The sequence below is a fragment of the Pongo abelii genome, chromosome 1, assembly GCF_028885655.2.
Source record: "Pongo abelii isolate AG06213 chromosome 1, NHGRI_mPonAbe1-v2.0_pri, whole genome shotgun sequence".
Classification (NCBI taxonomy): domain Eukaryota; kingdom Metazoa; phylum Chordata; class Mammalia; order Primates; family Hominidae; genus Pongo; species Pongo abelii.
In genome coordinates this window covers 144,181,719-144,203,190 of record NC_071985.2, presented here as the reverse complement: position 1 = coordinate 144,203,190, position 21,472 = coordinate 144,181,719, and the positions used below count along the sequence as shown (strand labels likewise).

General features: G+C 34.5%; 1 protein-coding gene across 2 annotated transcripts in view; it reads left to right on the top strand.

The window, feature by feature from the left end:
- PKN2 (protein kinase N2) overlaps window positions 1-21,472 on the top strand; it is a 150,966-nt gene that overhangs the window by 53,178 nt on the left and 76,316 nt on the right. For both annotated transcript variants that reach the window (XM_024255727.3, XM_054531629.2), the window contains exon 2: window positions 3,541-3,841. In XM_024255727.3, the coding sequence (XP_024111495.2) occupies window positions 3,541-3,841 (301 nt within the window). The remainder of the gene's footprint in view (window positions 1-3,540; window positions 3,842-21,472) is intronic.

The following is a 21,472-nucleotide window of genomic DNA, read 5'->3' as shown; positions in this document are numbered from 1 at the left end:
TCTCCAAGCTGTGCTGCCTAGGGTTGGAAGAAGGATAATGGGGTCCCAGTCTTGCCACCAGGACTACTACATCCCCGGGGCACCAACCAGGCCCATACCACTGTAGCCTTCCTGCTGCTGAAGTTCACTCATGGCTTGAGGCTACTGTAGATGCCGGAACACAAGTCTGTCACACTAAGGCCACAGGTTTCCACATAGTATCAGGATGGGTCCTTGTCTGCCTAGCTTGGTCTGGGGTTAAGGGCCGTGGGGTTCTGCCTGGTGTTGGGTTTCACCATGGCAGGCCCATTGCTGAGCTACAAGTCAGAAGTCCTGCACTCACTTCCCTCTCCCTACCCCAAGTGGGCTGTGTCTTTCTCTGTGCTGTGCTTATAGTTGGGGGAGAGGTGATTCAGGCGTTGCACTTCTGTCTTTCCTACCCTCTTCAGTTGATCTTTTCTTAGTAATGCTAAAACCAGATACAGTCATCTCTGATCTGGTTCCTTGGCTCTTGTGAAGTTACTTTCATGCATAGATCATGTTCAAATTTATGTTTCTGTGGGGAGTCAATCGCTAGAGAGTCTTATTCAGCCATCTTGACTCTGTCTCTTCTCCAAATTCTCTTTATCAGATAGAGGGAAGCATGAGTTCCTCAGCAGTGACAGGTTTTCCTTAATTGTAAAGGAGGAATATTAAATAACATAATGGACAAGTCATTAAAAAACAAACAAACAAACAAAAAAAAACCAAACTAATCTGCCAAGCATAAGCCCTGCCCTCAAATTGCTCATAGTCTTTGAAGAGTGGTCAGATAAAAAAAGGGGGTAATTGTTTCAATAAGGTACACAATATCAGAGCACACAGGAGAGGCTTTCAACTAAATTATAAAGAAAGGCATTGGACAGGAAATTATTTTCCAGCAAGAGTTGTTCTTGATCTTTGAAACAAAGTAAAAGTTAACAGGGCCAAGAAGAGACTTGAAAGAGATAACTGCAGGGGAAAGGAGAGATGGTGCATACCAAAGGTGCAGCATGCTTAGTGGCTGAGCCAAGAGAGATGATTTCTTGAAGTAAAGTTTTATAATTTGATATGATTGGAGTTTAAGGAACAAAGTGGAAAGAAATGGGAGTTGAAGTAGGCAGTAAACGAAACTGTTAGGTATTTCTTCTGGCCCATGAGAAATAAGGAATAATTTCCTGAGATGCTAAGAGTACCATGAACAAGGAAATTTTACAGACCTCTGGCTTTGGACATAATATTAAAGAACAAATCTGTGAAAGCAGTTCATAAAGTGTTTTCTGATAAATGTGTAAGGATTGAAACAAAAATATTTGGAGGAATGGAACTAGCTTAAACTATTTTTTATCTAAGCATTTTTTGCCTCAGTCCACTTTACCTGAAACTAGACAATAGGAAGTTGGGATTTTATTCTTGGACAGTAGACATGTGCTAGTGTTGTTGACAACTTGCCAAGGGTAGACACTTAAACTTTGGAAACCAAATGGATCGTAGGACTTATATTCCATTATAAATACTGAAAAATCTAGACAGTATTTTGGCTCAGGTAGAAGATCATTGTTTATCTGTATAGTGACAGATCAGAAATACAACTTCTAACAGGTGTAGATTACCTATTTTAGGAATTCTTAACCTAGGATCTGTGGAACCTGGTAAGTATACATAACAACAAGAAATTTTCTTTGTACTATTTTTTGTTGGAGTTTCAAAGGAATTCTTAGCTAGAAACAGGCTGGGCACATGTTTCATGCCTGTAAACTCAGCACTTTGGGAGGTCAAGTTGGGAGGATCACTTAGTCCAAGAGTTTGAGATAGGCCTGGACAACATGGCAAAATCCCATCTCTACCAGAAAAAAAAAAAAAAAAAAAAAAAAGATTTATAGAAATCAACTACTTCATATTTTGCATAATATACCTGCAGGCACAAGGTAAATTGATAAGAAAACCAAGACGAGATCCCATATCACCCGTAAGCTCACCCTTTTCACTATTTTGCATGATACATAATTTTTAGAAATTGAGAATGAATGTAGAAAGTATTTGCATCAACTTATTTATATGGGTGTGAGGAATTCTCAAAAAATTAAAGAAAATCTTTGCATTAATTAGGTCTGTGATTCAAAGGTACAAAAAGGCTGCACAGTGTGTCTTTTTCTTTTCCATGTCCTTCATAAACTCAAGTCTCCTTCCCAGAGGTAACCATTATCTTTGGTTTCTTGTGTTTCAGAATTTAAACATTTTAAATCCAATGGTATTATAGTAATGGACTTTGAAACAGTAAATGATATAGAAATAGCTAGAACATAACTTTAGTTGTTGTAAATATAGATTAGCTGTGCTTAACTGATTGGATTTTCATTTTAAGGTGACTGTACTGTGTATTGTCTTAGCTTCCATCAATACAACACAATTTAGAGGTGTTCTCAAGTAATGGTGCTTTTGTACTGAGTCAACCAAATTACCAATTGGAGTACTTAGCCTTGAAATATACAGTTGGCCATTCATATCTGTGGATTCAACATCTGCAGATTCAACCAATTGCAGATTGAAAGTATTAGGGAAAAAAACAAATAAAAAATAATACAAATAATACAGCATAGCAACTTTTTACATACCACTTGTATTGTGTGTTATAAATAACTAGAGATTAAAGTATGGGGTGTGCATTTAGATTATATGCAAATACCAAACCATTTTATATAAGTGACTTGGTCATCTTTAGATTGTGGTATATGTGGGATCCTGGAACCAACCTCCCACACATACCAAAGAACAACTGTATAAATGGAGTTCTGAATATAGTTTTCCCAAGCCCTAGTACATTTAATTCATTAGCTAAAAAGTGGTCCTAAAGGTATCTATTTTGCCAATATTCATTTATTTTTAAGAAGTTTCTTACAGAAGATAAAATTATTGACCTATGGAATTTTTTTTATTTGTATAAATTTAAGGGATACAAGTGCAGTTTTGTTACATGAATATATTATGTAGTGATGAAGTCTGGGCTTTTAGTGTTTACCTATAGAATTTAATAATACTTTTTATTTATTAAGTGACTACAGTGACCCAGTACTTGTATTTAGAACTTCATTTACAATATTTGTGAATTATCACAGTATCTCTAAAAGGTGGCTACTATTATTATTTAGATTTTGTAGACTATTAAAACTGAGTATTTGAAAAGTTAAGTAACTTGCTCAAGGTTCACAGTGCAGGGGTTGGGATCTAACCTGGGTTCCTAAGATACCAAAATCCGCTATCTTTACACAGCCTTTGTGTGTATATGTGTTGTGTTCACTTTATTTTAATATAAATGTATTTGTCAAGTAATGCTACTTAGTGAGAGGCCAGTGAGTTCTTGAATTTATGATTTTGTATGGTTATAATAAAAGTAAGTAATTGGTCTATTGCTTATTAAGGAGATAATTAAATATAGTTAAATGTAATGTAATCAAGAAAGACTCTTAGGCTGAAAACACTGCATATTTACTGAGCAGCCAACTCTCCTAAACTCCCACATTTGTATGTTTATTTTTTCTGTAGGGGGATTCCCGAAGTCTTCCGTTTTCTGAGAACGTGAGTGCTGTTCAAAAATTAGACTTTTCAGATACAATGGTGCAGCAGAAATTGGATGATATCAAGGATCGAATTAAGAGAGAAATAAGGAAAGAACTGAAAATCAAAGAAGGAGCTGAAAATCTGAGGAAAGTCACAACAGATAAAAAAAGTTTGGCTTACGTAGACAACATTTTGAAAAAATCAAATAAAAAATTAGAAGAACTACATCACAAGCTGCAGGAATTAAATGCACATATTGTTGTATCAGATCCAGAAGATATTACAGGTATAGTAGTGCTTTATTTGATGTTTATATGGTATATTAATAAAAAAATGTATCTTTTTAGGAAATAGTAAGTTTTGGGACATGAATAGTTTTTAGCTTTTCTGAAAGTACAGAGACTTTTTCTCTTTTGGTTAAGGTCTTATTTATATTCTGTTCAGAAGGGCAGGAGTTGATAGGTATGGAAATTGAAATGTTTACTTAGAATTTAATAACCCTAATGTATTCTCTCTTACTCTCTGTCAGTAGGACATTACTTAGAGTGAGTCTCCAGTATTAATGTTGTATATTGAGTCAATCACATGCTCTTACCTGATTCATCCTGTAATCAACAGCACAAGTTTGCCAGCTGACTTAAAGTTAAAACTGTGTTCTTTGAACAAGAGATAGTTTTATTCTTTGCAAATGTAATTAGTCAAACCTATGGCCTTCATTCTTTGTGCTCTAAGCAACTGAATTAACAAGTAAACTACTAGGCATAGTGTTCAAAAAAGAAAAACATAATAGGAAAAACTGTTACACATTAGTTTTATTTTCTTTAAGTATAGAAAATAAGAGGAAAATATAACCTATGATTTCAATATAAAAACATAATTTTTAAACAATAGAATTAATAAATATTTATGTTGGAATTTTTTTAATGGTACAGAAAGTAAAGATTGAAAACCCACCTCTTTCTTTCTTAGACCGTCTCCTTAAAGGTAACATTACTTTTTGTTGTATATCCTTCCAGATAAAAAATTATATATTTGTGCCAATATTCACCCATCAGTATGTATAGTCTTTCTGTAATTTTTCATACAAAAACTTATGTTTAAGTTTAAGCCAAGGCCTGAAGACATTATCAATTTCTATAACTGTCAATTTTTTTATTTGCAAAGAAAAAGAGTGTGAGAGTGTATAGAGTAATATACCTATAGCATGGTAGAAAATTTAGAAGGATCTGTGTGATTAGCTAATAATAGATGTAAGTAATTTTAATTTTGATTAATAAAATAACATAAATTTGGCTAAGAACCTTAAATTTTTACCATCTCAAAAGTTGCAGAAAACACTACTGATATTTAATGTTCTTGTTAAAACTTGTTTTTCGACATCACTTTCAACATCTGGGATTTAGGGCTTTTATTAGGAGGCTCTCTGTGTAGAGATTTCAACCTTGTAAGAATAATCGAAACTTTAAAATGAAAGAAATAATAGGAAATCCACCTTCTAATTTTAGATTGAAATAATCCCAAAGATGCAAATTAGTTTTTTCAGAATCACCAATCTAGTTAAAAAGAACCCTTCAGCTCTTCATCTAGTATTCCTACACACTCAATAATTATGCTATAAATGGAAATAATGTATTATGAAAATGCTGTTTTTAGTAATATTATATAAACATAGAAATAGCCTGTTCCGTGGAACTCTGCCAACCTCTACATTTTTTTTGCCTGTTACATCTTTAGGAGCGGTCTAAAATAAGAAACAGCACTGGAGCTGTTTATTTAGAGAAATTTTCCTCCTCACAGAATACTGATAACTGCCTTGTGATTCACTGGGATATAGAAGAGTTTTATCATCACGAGGAGCCCATTTGGTTTCCCCATTCGTTTTATAAAAGTTAACTTTATTGTGGCTGGGTGCAGTGGCTCGTGCCTGTAATGCTAGCACTTTGGGAGGCCAAGGCAGGTGGATCACTTGAGGCCAGGAGTTCAAGGCTAACCTGGCCAACATGGTGAAACTCTGTCTCTACTAAAAATACAAAAATTAGTGGACGTGGTGGCGTGTGCCTGTAGTTCCAGCTACTCGGGAGGCTGAGGCATGAAAATTGCTTAAACCCAGGAAGCGGAGGTTCTGTTGAGCCAAGATTGTGCCACTGCCCTCCAGCCTGGGCAACAGAGAGCGATTCTGTCTTAAAAAAAAAAAAAAAAAAAAAAAAAAAAAGGTTTATTGAAGTATAAATTACATACGACAAAATGCACGTATTTTAAGTACATGATTTAATGATTTTTAACAAATGTGTGTGTGCACCCAGCTAACCATCTCTACAATCGATCTAGAACATTTTCATCACTTCGGTGGTTCTCGTATATTCCTTCCCAGCTAACCCATGATCCCTAACCCTGGCCATAGGAACCCGCTGATCCATCTTCTATCACTTTAGATTGAATTTGTCTTTCCTACTGTTTTATATAAAGAAATTACCTCCTTTAAGTCCTATCAAATTCCTGATCACCCTTAAAAAACAATTTTTAGGTATTACCATAAAACCTTCCATGACATTCTCTGCTTTGTCTTCTCTGTGCTACTTTGTCCATTCATTGTTGCATTGCAGTGTATTTCTGTACATGTTTGTATCACTAAACTGTCTCCTTCTTGAAGGGAGGGACATGTGTTCACTCATCTATTTTCAAGGTTTATTACAGAAACTGAAACATAGTAGATACTTACTTGTGAATATTATATCTCAAAATAGAAAAACACCCAGCAAATCCGCATCTTATATTAGTCTTTAGAATTAGTATCAAAGCCTAATTATTATGACACTTGAAACATTAAATAACTTAGAAAACAAAGACTTAAAACTTTTATGATAAAGCCAGAAACTTTTTTACTGACCATTTTTAATACTGACATTTCAGATAATTGGAGGGCAGATGATATATGAAATATAACTTTATACTGTGACTTCTTAATACTTCAGTTTGTTTAGAATAAACATGATAAGTTCATCAAATTTTTATTTTATTTAAAAAATTCTGTTTGCAAATGGCATATTTACACAACTTGGTAATAAGTTATTTTCTCTTTTTTCCATTTTACTAACTTAACAACATAAAAAGCAACAACCACAACATAGAGGATTAAAATTAATGTCATTAATTTTAGGTCAGTTTGCCATAAAATTTTAGATGTTTTACCTTGCACACTAAGGTAAACCCATGAATTTGTTTTAGATTAGGTCTAGCAAGAAGATTTCAAGGACATTGTGCTTTGCTTTCAGTTCTGAAAGGTATGAGTGGATTTATAACAGAAGTGTTTGACTAATTCCTGTTGTCTTGTGGGTACATAAGCTTAGTAAGCAGAACAAATGACTAAAGGAAAGAGGGACAAAATTTAAGTCTGCATTGTATAAATCATTACTGTTTAAGTGGTTAGGGGACTTCTTTTTGTTTGTTTTTGAGATGGCGTCTCCCTCTGTCACCAGGCTGGAGTGCAGTGGTGCCATCTCAGTTCACTGCAACCTTCGCCTGCCGGGTTCAAGTGAGTCTCCTGCCTCAGCCTCCCGAGTAGCTGGCACTACAGGCTCCACGCCACCACAGCCAGCTAATTTTTGTATTTTTAGTAGAGGCAGGGTTTCATCATGTTGGCCAGGATGGTCTTGATCTCTTTACCTTGTTGATCCGCCCAATTCGGCTTCCCAAAGTGCTGGGATTGCAGGCATGAGCCATCCTGTCCGGCTAGGCATTTGTTCTTAATTCACCTCTCTAATAATAATCTCTTTGAATCTTCAGTTTCTTGTTTATAAAATAAGGATTTTTATCAGATGAACTTTTAAACTATAAAACTCTGAAATATTCCTTATTGTAATGTCAAGGTCTGATTGTTTGAGAAAGTTATTTGTAAAATAAATATATTCATTTATTCTTAAGAGTAGTAGGAAATGAATTTTTTATTTTCTCATCACACCCATGATACTCTGAGCTTCTTGTTCATCTTCTAAATACTTTAAAGATGATCATATGATTTTTGCCCATAAGACTATCCCCATAGGAGCAGAAAAAGCATTTAAGAAAATTCAACATTTTTTCGTGATAAAAATTCTATGAACAAATTAGGTATAGAAGAAATGTTTCTCAACACAAGAAGGTCTATGTATGACAAGCCCACAATTAACATTGTACTTAATGGTGAAAAGCTGAAAGCTTTTCTTAAGATCAGGAACAAGATCAGGATGCTCACTCTCAATACTTCTTTTCAGCGTAGTACTCTTAAGCCCTAGCTAGAGCACTTAGGCAAGAAAAACAAATAAAAGATATACGAATAGGAAAGGAAGAAGTGAAATTGTCTGTTTGTGAACAACAAAATCTTACATATATGTAGAAAATTCTAAAGACTCCACCATAAAGCTGTTAGGACTAATAAAGGAATTCAGTCAAGTTGCAGGATACAAAATCAGCATACAAAAGTCAGTATCATTTCTATATACTAACTATATAATATCTGAATAAAATTAAGAAAACAATCTCATTAATAGCATAAAACATACGTAGTAAATTTAACCAAGAATTGAAAGAGCTCTATATAGAAAACTATAAAACATTGATGAAAGAAATTGAAGATGGTACAAATAAATGGAAAAATCTCCTGTGTTCATGAATTGGAAGAATTAATATTGTTAAAATGTCCATACTACCCAATGTGATCTACAGATTCAAGGTAATTCGTATCAAAATCCCAACATCATTCTTCACAGAAATAGAAAAAGAAATCCTAAAATTTATATGGAATCAGAAAAGACCCTACACCATCTTGAGCAAAAAGAACAAAACTAGAAGCATCACACTACCAAATTCCAAAATATTACAAAGCTATAGTAACCTAAACAGCATCGTAATGACATAAAAATAGACTCATTAACCAATGGAATAGAAAAGAGAGCCCAGAAATAAACCCACGCAGTTCAAATCAATTGATTTTTGACAAAGCTGCCAAGAACACACGGTGGGGACTGGACAGTCTTCAATAAATGGTGTTGGGAAAACTGGATATCGACATGCAGAAGAATGAAGATGGACCTTTATCTTACCCTTATACGTAATACCTTTATACCTTATACCTTTAAACCTTATACCTTTATACCTTTATCTTACTTATACCTATATCTTAAATGTCAGTCCTGAAACTATAAAACTGCTAGAAGATACAGAGGGAAAGCTCTATGACATTGGTCTAGGTAGTGATTTCTTGGATAAAAGCAGAGGCAACAAAGCAAAAATAGATAAATGGGTTTGCATCAAATTGGAAACTTCTGCACAGCAAAGGAAACAATTAGCAGAGTGAAGAGACAACCCAAAGAATGGGAGAAAATATTTATAAATTATATATTGGATAAGGGGTCAATAAGGAACTCAAACTACTGAATTCAAGGAAAAGAAATAATCTTATTTAAAAAATGGGCAAAGGACCTGAGTAGACATTTATCAAAAGAAGGCATACAAACGGCCAACAGATAATATGAAAAAATGATCAGTATCTCTAGCCGTCAGAGAAATGCAAATTAAAACCACCATGAGATACCACCTCATGCCTATTAGATTGGCTGTTATCAAAAAAAAATGGAAGATAAGTGATGGCAAGGATATGGAGAAAAGGGAAGCCTTGTGCATTGTTGGTGGTATTGTAACATTAGTATGGCCGCTTTGGAAGACAGTGTGGAGGTTCCTGAGAAAACTAAAAATAGGATTATAGTACAATCCAGCAATTCCTCTTCTGAGTATATATTCAAAGAAATTGAAATCAGCATGTTGAAGAGATGTCTGCACTCCTATGTTCATTCCAGCATTATATAGCCAAGATATCCAAACAATTGAAGTGCCCGTCAACAGACAAATGGATTTTTAAAACATGGTATATAAACACAGTGCAATACTATTCAGCCTTAAAGATGTAGGAAATTCTGCCATTTGCAACGTGAATGAACCTAGAGGACCTTATGCTAAATGAAATAAACCAGACACAGAAAGACAAATAGCTAATGATCTCACTTATGTGTGGAATCTTAAAAAGACAAATTCATTGACGTAGAAGAGAATGCTGATTACCAGAGGCTTGAACTGGGGAGGGGGAGGATGGGTAAATGGGAAAGAGGAAGTTGTTGGTCACTGGTTAAAAAGTTTTAGTTAGACAGGAGGAATAAGTTCTGGTGATCTATTACATAGCATGGTGACTATAGTTAATAGCAATGTATTGTATATTTCAAAATAGCTAAAAGAAAGGTTGTTAAATCTCACTGCGAAGAAATATTTGAGGTGATAGATACCTTAGCCTAATTTGATCATTCTACAATGTATAAATGTAATGAAACATCACATTATACCCCATAAATATATAATTTGTTGATTAGAAATAAAAATAGTTTAATGGGGTATTGTCGTCATCCTATGTGGAAATTACAGTGATGGTTAGCTGAGGCTAAATGTACCTTATGAAAAAAGATTACTGATCTCTAAAATGGAGTAGTAATCTAAGCCTTAGTTGGAACCTGACACTCGTTTGAGAAAGATCCGGTTTCCTGAATCTTGGTTTCTTTAAGTATATCATCACTGAAGAAGACTATAAGAACATTTTTTTATATTTTATTAAGTATAGATAATAATTTGGGTAGTGTATAGTCTCTGTTTTCATCTTATTTCCTTTTCTTGTACCATTCTTATATTTTCAAACCCCACCAAACTTAGATTGGTTTTTACTTATTAATTTGGTGAATATTTTCTTTAATATTTGAAATATTCAGAAGGGAATTACTAATTTAGTAATATACATAATAATATTGGGATTTTGGGGGTTAATCTTAGCAAATTCTTCTAAATTCCTAAAATATATCTATTGAGGGAACTTTGTTCATGACTAAAGAACAGTTTATGGTCTTGGATGAATAGAAATGAAGATTTAATTTTCTTTTTTACTGTTGCCCTGCCCACTTAAATAGTGTGATCATTAGTAAGTTGCTCTTTTGCACTCCTGGATTTGTTTCCTCGTCTTTGAAATCATGAGATTAAATGTATAGATTGCCTAATACTTGAATTCTTTTTATGATATATTTTCCAAAAAAGTTAATATGTAGTAAAATTGTATATATATTTTTAGTATACCTTTCCATGAATTTTAAGATAAATTCATCTAACTGCCACCACATTCAGAAAAAGGAATAGTTCCAGTGCCCTATAAATCTCCCTCATGTTCTTTCTTTGTAGTCACACCCTTCTTCACCTCTGTATTCCCTGACAACCACTGATCTGTTCTGTCACTATAGTTCTCTTTTGAAGAATGCCATGTACATAGAATTATAAAGTATATAAGTTTTTGAGAATTTTTTCCCTCCGCATATTGCCTTTGAGACTCCTTCAAGTTGTTGTGTGTATCAGTAGCTCATTTTTTATTCCTGAGTAATAGTTGATTGTATAAATGTACTATAATTTATCCATTCACAAAGAACATTAGGGTGGTTTTCCAATTTTTGGCAATTATCAGTAAAGCTCCTATAAATATTCATGTACAGGTTTTTGTGTGAATAAAGTTTTCAGTTCACTTTGGGAAATACTGAAGAGTAGGATTGCTGAGTCATGTGGTAACATATGTTTAACATTATAAGAAGATGGCTGGGCATAGTGGCTCATGTCTAAAATCTCAGCACTTTGGAGGTGGAGGTGGGGATCGTTTGAGCTCAGGAGTTTGAGACCAGCCTGAGCAACATAGTGAAACTTCATCTCCACGAAAAATTTAAAAATTAGCCAAGTATGGTGATGTGCACCTGTAACCCCAGCTACTTGGGAGGCTGAGGTGGGAGTATTACTTGAGAGTTTGAGGCTACATTGAGCCATGATCATGCCACTCTAGCCTGGGCAACAGAGCAAGACCTGGTCTTTAAAAAGAAGGAAATAAACTGCCAGATATATTCTAGAGTAGTGATATTTTTCATTCCCACTATCAGCGAATGAGAATTCTAGTTGTTCCACATTCTCTCCAGCACTTGGTATTGTTAATATATTTTATTAACCAGTCTAACAAGTATGTAGTAGTTAATATACATTATTGTCATAGAGAGAGGAAATAAAAATAGAGCAGCACCATCTTAAGGAGAATTTACAAAAGAACAGTGCATGCCCTAGGTACAGAGTTATGTACAGAATGAAGAAGTCTTCTCTACTAGGAGATGATAGGTGCAGTTTTCAAACATTAAGATATTGCAGATAGAGGCAGTTCTGCAATTTTTATACCTAGGTTGCTTGTTTTACCTTAAAAATTATTTAACTCAATCACGTGAACCCAGGAGGTGGAGGTTGCAGTGAGCCGAGATCGAGCCATTGCACTCCAGCCCGGCGACAGTGCGAGACTCCGTCTCAAAAAACATATATATAGTGTTACCCGTGCCTATTTTTGTAACATATTAAGAAAGCTTAAACCAGAGGTGGTATTAGTTATAAAATATTTAACCAAAATTAGTTCAGTTGCTGATATATGACAAGGGCTATCCCAAGTATATAAAATAACCAATGAAGCTTCCTTTAATTATTTAGCATTCATTACAACCTTAGCAGGTTCCAGAGGGCTGTAAAAGGTAAAGTATCTTTGTTTAAGAAAGTTGGACTTCAGGAGAAGTGTAAAGTTAACATAGTGGTAACACATGGCAAGATTCTGGAGCAGTTTATTTTTAAAATAGTAACTTAGAGACTTTTAGGAAGAAGTATGTTAAGAATATAGATAAATAGTAAGCTAGTGATTTTGTATATTAACCTTATTAATTTAGATTTGGCTAAGTTTATTTCAGCTATTAGTATAGTTCCTCTTTAATTGTTTAATGCAGTAAACAGTGTTTCATAAGCAGATATCGTGGCTATACAAGTACCACTTTATGAATTTTGGACATAGAGAGCCAGCTTGCTATAAAATAAAGACCAAAGGTTATATCATCTGAGATGTCATCCAGCTGCACTATTAAATGATTGTGTGGTGTATACCACCTGGAACCTGTCGAGACCTTTGTTTTCTCATTTGTAGAATGAGAGGGACAGACAATATGTACCCTATCTAGGGTGTTTTGTGAACACGGTATTTTGATAGCTTGAGAAAAAGCATGAGGTATCCAAGGCCATCTAAATTTGAACGTGAAACCCCACTTGGATGTAAAATAAAGTCTGAGGAGGCTTTCCTGGGTCTGGGAAGTAAAGACTCAAGAATTAAACCATATTCCTAATCTCCAATACAATCAAGGAATCAGGGTAAGGCTAGACCTTAAGTAGTCAGAAGTCCTCTAAGAAGGATCAGGATTGCTCCTGTGTTCTAGAACTCTGTTTCATCTTGTAAGCCAACTGCTGAGTTGTGGTTTTAGAGAAAATACTAAAAGCACCAGAAACAGCAATCTATTTATTGCTTTACACGTTTTGGGGGAATCTAACAAATTCAGTATTTACTCTTTATTCTGGCCTTGGGAAATCTTATCCCTAAGGAAATTTTAATCATATCCTTTTTTCTGGTGACTTCCAAAGCTGTATCTCCAGCTAGGCTGTGTTTTCTGGGCTTCATCTGATAGTTTATAGCCACCCTTTTGGATATTACCTGGATGTCCTGTTGGCTTTGCCTCTTACCATGTCTAAAATTGAACTCTTCTTTTCTTGGACCGCTCTCTCTAAATCTTTCTCTGTGTTTTCTGCCCCGTTAGTGCATGACCCCAATAATCTATAACTAAAACCTGACTTTTTAAAACCTTTTTTCCCCACCTTCAACCTTCATTGTAAGTTTGTAAGTTGCCAAGCCTTATAGATTCTACCTCTGATAACAGGTCTCAAATCTGTATCTCTTCTTCATCTTTATTGCCACAGCGTACAAGTTCAGTATTTCTTTAATTCAACATAAACACTGCTGCCAGCATTTTTTTAAATCTAGAATTCAGATTCAGTCCTGTTAGTTTCTTGATTTAAACTTTTCAGTGGATCTTCATTTGCTACAGAATACAGTACAAATTTGCAGCATGGTAGAGATGCCTTTCAAATGGTCTGGCATCTGCCTCTATTATTTCAACTTTTTCTGCTACTAATCCCAGCTCTAATTTTTTTCTCCTATCCCTATGTTTTCTTTTTTTACCTCTCTTTTTACCTCTCTATACTTATGCACATGTGTGTGTGTATAGATTAGCAGAATCTAGGTGATGGGTATATAGGTGCTCAGTGTAAAATTCAACTTTGCAGTAAGTTTGAAAATGTTCGTATATACACACATACACTCTGGTATGTGTAGACACATGTACATACAGGTACATACAAGGTGTCCCTTTTATATATACATATATTATATATTTACACATACACACACCTGACTCTAACCTCTTTGAGAAGTGGAATTCTGCCACCTGTACACAGGGTTGTCCTTTGCATAATGCTTGGCTGTATATGATATAACTAGTTCCCTGTATTAAGTTCCCTCTGTCCAAAATAACTTGCATAGTTTGTCTGTCAACTAGATTCTTGAATGGCAAATCAACTTTCCATATTATGTAATAAACTTAGAATACTTACCTGCTGTTGTTGGCCATGTTCTATTTATATCATTTTAGCTTCAATTCCACAAATTAGATCTAAACATTATTCTATATAGTCATTGTTGGTTTATAATTAACCACATGCTGATCATTTTCTTTGTTCACTATTTCTTCATGCTTCTCAGACCTACCTTCTAGAATGATCTTTTCTTGTACTTCCTAAAGTACAGTAGATACTTTAGAAAGACAATTTCCCTTTTATATACAATTCTAAGTTGACATCTATTTTCTTTCAACACTTAGAAACTTATTTCGTGGTCATCTGGATTCTACTCGTGTTGAGGAAACAGCTGCCAGTCTCATGGTTGAAGCCATGTAGATCATCTAGTTTCTTTTAAGATATCCTTTGTCTTCAGTGTTCTGGACCTGGAGTAAAATGGCGTAGATTTCGTTTCATTTGATTTGCTTGGGATTTGTTGGGTTTCTTAAATCTGAGATTTATGTATTTCATCAATTATGGGAAATTGTTAGCCTCTGTCCCTTTGAATGTTGTACCTCCTGTTTTCCTTCTACGTAGTTTTTTGGGAACTTTAGATGCATATTAATTTCTTCAAATCTATCTCCATTTCTTGAATAGTTTCTTCACCTGTATCAAACTTACTCTTTATCAAATATTGTGTTTCTAATTTTGTTATTACTTTTTTTTAATGCTAGAGGTTCTATTTTGTTAATCTTGGTAATTTTTGATAGTCTCTTGTCCCAGTTGATACCCCTTGCATTTAGCTTTACATATTTAACATACTTATTTCACAGTCTGTATAGGATAAGTACAGTAAGTGAAATCTTTACGAGGCTAGTCCTCTAATTTTTTTCTCATTCATGGTGAATTTTTTTCTGAGCGAGCTTTGTGATTTGTAATTGTGCTGGAACTGTCTGTATTAAAATTTAGTGGAATGCAGATTTGCTGTATTTTTTAAAAATTTGCCACTTTTTTCTTTATTTTGTTCCACGTAATTGAACACCTACACATTTAGAATTGATGCATATTTCTGGTGAATTGAACCTTCTATTAAAATGAAATGACTTACCTGTAATCTTTCTGTCTTGAAGTATTTTTTGCCTTAAAGTATCTTTTGTCTGTTATTAATATAGGTTGTGGGTTGAGGTTAGTGATTGTGTGGAATACCCTTCTTCCATTTCCTTACTTTCAGCTTTTCTGTATCATGTTTTAAATATGTTTCTTAAAATAGCATATAGTTGGATTTATTCTATTCATTTGTTTTTACCTTGTCTAATAATCTCTTTTACCTGGATCATTTAGCCTATTTAAATGATTACTATTATATTTGGGTTTATATTTAGTATCTTATTTTGTGCCTTTAATGTTTCTTTTTCTTTCTTGTCATTTTTAGACTATTTTTTAAGAATCAATTATTAAAAGTTCAATTGTTTTGGAAATTGATTCATTTAGATAGTACATCATGCATACTTATCAAAGGCAATAGTCTAATTGCTGTTTTTAATCTCTCAGACAATTTCAACTCCTTAGAATGCTTTTATTTGCCTACACCCTAGCTTATATTTTACCGTCTTACTAGGCTGGTGCAAAAGTAATTGCAGTTTTTGCCATTGTAATTATATTTTTTAAAAAGCCCTTCATGACTTTTTTATTGGTTTATATAGTGGTCCTTTAAAATCACTCACATCTAAGCCACTTTATCTGTTCTTCGTTATTTCTTTTTTGACCTACCAATTATCACTCTTCTTCTTCCCAGAGTACATCCTTTAGCATTTTTAAATTTTTAATAAGTCTGTGAAAAACTCTTTCATCTTTGTCTCATAATGTTTTTATTTTGTCTTCATTGTTGAAAGATATTTTCATTGGATATATACAATCTTTATTAGTCTGTTCTCGCACTGCTGTAAAGAAATACCTGAGACTGGGTAATTTATAAAGAAAAGAGCTTTAATTGGCTTATGGTTCCACAGGCTGTACAGGAAGCATGATGCTGGCATCTGCTTGGCTTCTGGGGAGGCCTCAGAAAACTTTCAGTCATGGTGGAAGGCGAAAGAGAAGCAAACCCGTCTTACATGGTCGGAGCAGGAGCAAGAGAGAGAGAGTGGGAGGGGCTACACACTTTTAAACAACCACATCTCACTATTGTGAGAACAGCACCAAGGGGATGGTGCTAAACCACTCAATAAAGACCCACACCCATGATCCAGTCACCTCCCACCAGGCCCCATGTTCAACACTGGGGAAGCTAGTTTGACATGAGATTGGGGCAGGGACACAGATCCAAACCATATCGCAATTTAAGGAGGCAGTTGTATCTTTTAACATAAAGTAGCTGTCATTTCACCTTCTTCCAGCTTTCAGTGTTGTTGCTGAAAACTGCCATAAATTTAACTGTAATTCCTTTGAAGGTACCCTTCTCTGACTGCTGTGAAGACTTTGTCTTTGATGTTCTGAAGTTTTACCATGACGTATCCAAGTGTGGACTTTTTTCCTTTATATGTTTATGCTTGGGGTTGATTGGGTATCTTGAATCTATGGATTGGCATTTTTATTAGTTCTTAAAAGATGATAGTCATTATCTCTTTATGTATTGTCTTCAAATCACTATTTTTCTTCCGAAACACCATAAGATATATTGGAGCTTATTTTTTTTTCTCTGTGTCTCTTTATGTCTCATTTTTCCTCTCTTTCTCTTTTTTAAAAAACTTAGCTATTTTTCAGTATTAATCTGCTATTTTTCTGTGTCTGGTCTGCTATTAAACTCAGTCTAAGAGCAAATCTTAGCACTCAAGATGCTTATAGTCGCAGAGGAAAAACAGATGTGAAAACAGATCATTATAATACAGTGTAGTACACATTTCAATGGAGGGACGAAAGTATACTTCAAGACATGTTAGACTAGAAAATGGTTAGGGAAAGTTTTCTGGAGAAAGTAATGCCTAAACTAACAATAGTATTGAAGAAAGCAATCGCATTTTATTAGAAAGGTTTTGAACACAGAATTTGACAATGAAAAATAGTAGTGGAGAATTAGCTTGGAGCTAGATAGCATAAGACCTTTAATGCCTAACCGTGAAGTTGGGACTGTATTTGGTAGACATGGCTATTAAAAATATTTTGGTGGAGGAATTAGTCTTGTCTACGTTCCATCTTAAAGCACAACAATTTATATTGGCTAAATGTGTGTAAAGATGCGACTTTCATTGTCTACTGTAATCCAGACATGCCTAAAATCTCTTTGATCTAATATGTAAACATTAAAGCAAGTTTATTGAATTTGTATAACATACATTTTGAATTGTATAATAATGTTTAGAAGGTTAGAAGCATGCATAATTTCTTATAATACCCCCGAAAATACTTTTTCAGTAATATTAGCAATATATGCAGCAAATGGAAATTTGTTTTTTGTTGTAATCATGGGGTTTAGTTTCTTTAGCCAGCGAAGTATGTATTTAAGAGTAGATTCACCTCTTTTTATAATGTAAAGGCAGTTGTTAGAGTAGAAAAATAATTACCATTTTATAGAGTTTTTAAAAATTTTTTTGAATGGTGAGAGTATTAATGAGGAGTAGGGAGTTCTAGTTATCCTTGTTTTGAAATATGTTTCCCTATGAGAAAGAGTTTAAGAAATATACTGGCAACTGTATGTTTTATAATGCTCAAATTTACTATAACGTACAAGGAAGAAAATTGGAGAGAAGAAAAGTAGTGTGTAGGAAAGCAGGTTAAAGGGGAAAATAGATGAAATCCAAGGATGACAGCAGTGTTGTTTCTCTGATTTCTAAATGGGAAAAAAAAGTGAACTTTATAAAGTTTACTTTATATAAGACATATTTAAGGTTAAATTTCTGCGTTGGTGTACACTTTTGTGACCTTTGCAATAAATTCTCTAAGTTTCAGATTTTTTTATTTGTAAAATGAAGTTACATTGCAAACCTTTATGAGTTCTTGTGAAGATTAAATGAGCAGAAATACTGGCTACTTAGCTGAGCCCTGACTTGTAATATTATTGAGCCCTTATTACATTTTAAGCATCGACCTAAGCACTATATAGGCTTTATTTTTACAGTAACCGTCAATTTGTGGCTAAGGAAACCGTGGCACAGAGATGTTAAGTAAGGATGTAATCAAGACCATACCAATGAGTAGCCACCACAGGATTTTAACCCAGGCATTCTGACCTCAGAGCCCTGGTTCTTAACCATTTTCTTATTTCTTATATTCCCGTAATCGTTATTAAAACTGAGGACATACTTTTCCTTAAGAACAGTGTTATGTAGTATTTTTACAAATTCACAAACTATCAGATCAATTGGTATATCTTTTTTTTTTTTTTTGAGATGGAGTCTCGCTCTGTCACCAGGCTGGAGTGCAGTGGTGCAATCTCTGCTCACAGCAACCTCCACCTCCTGGGTTCAAGCAATTCTCCTGCTCAGCCTCCCGAGTATCTGGGACTACAGACGTGCACCACCACACCCAGCTAATTTTTGTATTTTTAGTAGAGACGGGGTTTCACCATGTTGGCCAGGATGGTCTTGATCTCTTGACCTTGTGATCCACCTGCCTCGGCCTCCCAATGTGCTGGGATTACAGGTGTAAGCCACCATGCCCGGCCGGATATTTCAGTATCTTAGTACAACCTGCTGTAATGTTTAAGAATCTATTATATAGTATCTCTAACAAATTGTAATCTTTTTGTTTAAGTGCTTCCAGAGACGAGACTTTATTACATTTTAAGACAAGCCATTTTATTGTTAGATAACCCAAAACATAAGGAATTTATGTTGTGACAAAATTTTTGCCCTTCCTACCTTTTTACTCATTGGTTCTAATTCTCTGTCTTGTGGGGAAATAGTAAGTGGACAGCTTTCATAGACAAATATTTAAATGTTTAGACAGGAATCATTTATCCTTCTCATCCTAGGCTAAATACACCATCAACTGTTTTACAGACAACACACTTTCATACTCTTCTCAACTAAGGGCCTTCTATTCTGAATGCATTCCAGTTCTGTAAAAAAAAAAATGTGCTTACTATAAGCTATCTTTATATACCAAATTCTGTGTAATTTACATTTCTTACAAGATTCTGATATCATTTATCCAAAAAGAGAAAAGAAAGAAAATTAAAATGTTCCCAGATCTGAACTGTTCAGTCATTGTTATAATGAATGTGTAGTTCATTTATGGATTTAACACAGATACACTTTCTACAGTGGGTACTGCTGGTTAATATTTATTGCATATTTACTATGTACCACACTGTTTCTAAACTCTGTACATGTAATTTATTTAATCTTCACTATAATCCTGTGAGTTACATGCTGTTTTCACTATTTAACACATGAAGAAAGTAAGGCACAGAGCTGTGAAGTACCTTACCCTGTATTACATGGTTTGTACTGAATCTCAGTACCAAAACTGAAACTCAGACCTGGGCAGCCTTAACCACTATACTAGATATATACTAAGTTGCTCTTTTGTGATTTGATTTGAAAACTTACCTACATTTTATATCAGTTTTTTGGAGCAGCCCATTTGTAATTTGGGGAATTCAGTTAGAATAGAAACCTTTCCTGAATTGAATTCAGTTAATTGTGTGGCTTTGCCTGTTTCCTGATAGGTAAAGTATGGATATCTGTCTCAAAAGGTTATTTTAAGGATTTATATGCACATATACATGTGTTTGCGCAGATATCATTAACTAAAGCACTGTTATTTTACATCCTAGCCTAGTATCTCTTATTTATTTATTCATCTATTTATTTTAGAAACAGTGTCTGACTTGGTTGCCCAGGCTGGTCTCAAACTCCTGGCCTTAAGTGATTCTGCTACCTCAGCCTTAATATCTATATTTTTAGATTAATTAACAAATTATAATTGCATGTGTTTGAATTAGTGAATTTTTTAAAGGGAATATAAAACAATATGAAATACATTCATTAAAATGGTTAGTCACGCCATCTTATATCATAGAGGAGTGAAGGGAACATTGAAGCACAAAGGTAAAGTAACTTGCAGTTTAGGCAGTTTTCCAGTCATGACCAAATTACTTATCACCTGAACCAGGTGTACCCTAGTCTTCTAGCTTTTATAGAAGTAAAGGGACCTAGTGTGGATAAAAATACAAAACACTAAACTTAAAATATGGAGAATTTTAGATTCAGGGTAAGTGTTCCAACAGGCCGGGCGCGGTGGCTCACACCTGTAATCCCAGCACTTTGGGAGGCTGAGGTGGGTGGATCATGAGGTCAGGAGTTGAAGACTAGCCTGGCCAAGATGGTAAAACCCCGTCTCTACTAAAAATACAAAAAATTAGCCGGGCGTGGTGGCAGGCACCTGTACTCGGGAGGCTGAGGCAGAGAATTGCTTGAACCTAGGAGGCGGAGGTTGCAGTGAGCCAAGATCACACCACTGCACTACAACCTGGGTGACAGAGTGAGACTATCTCAAAAAAAAGAAAGAAGTGTTTCAATAATAATGGATTATCCAGAATAACTAGATGGTTCTTTCTGAAGTTTTATTTATTTTTGCAAAATGAAAATTATTTACTTGGAAAATTATAATTTTTAAAATCTGCAGGCATTGATTTATAAATTATTTATGTATTAATAGTTCCCATTTTTATTTTACTCTAGGACAAATTTATTTCCATGAAATTCATCTTTAAATGGCACATGTTTTGAGTTTTTAGGGACTTTACTAACACAGATTTTGAAAATATTCCCATTCCTAAAATCATAGAAACCTATAAAGCAACATATTATGCTTTTTTTTTTAACTTTTAAGTTTAAGGGTACCCATGAAGATTTGTTATATAAGTAAACTTGTGTCTTGGTGTTTTATTATACAGATTATTTTGTCACCCAGGTATTAAGCCTAGTACTCAATAGTTGTTTCTCATGTTCCTCTCCCTCCTTCCACCCTCCACACTGCAATAGGCCCCAGTGTCTGTTGTTCTCCTCTATGTGTCCATGTGTTCCCATCATTTGGCTCCCACTTATAAGAAAGAACATGTGGTATTTGGTTTTGTGTTCCTGCATTAGTTTGCTAAGGATAATAGCCTCCAGCTCCATCCATGTTCCTGCAGAGGACATGATCTCTCTCTTTTTTTTAATGGCTGCATAATATTCCATGGGGTGGGTGTGTGTGTGTGTGTGTGTGTGTGTGTGTGTATATATCACATTTTCTTTATTCAGTCTGTCATTGCTGGGCATTTAGGTTGATTCCATGTCTTTGCTATTGTGAATAGTACTACAGTGAATATACACATGTATGTGTCTTTATGATAGAACGATTTATATTGCTTTGGGTATATACCCAGTAATGGGATTGCTGGGTCGAATGGTATTTCTGTCTTTTGGTCTTT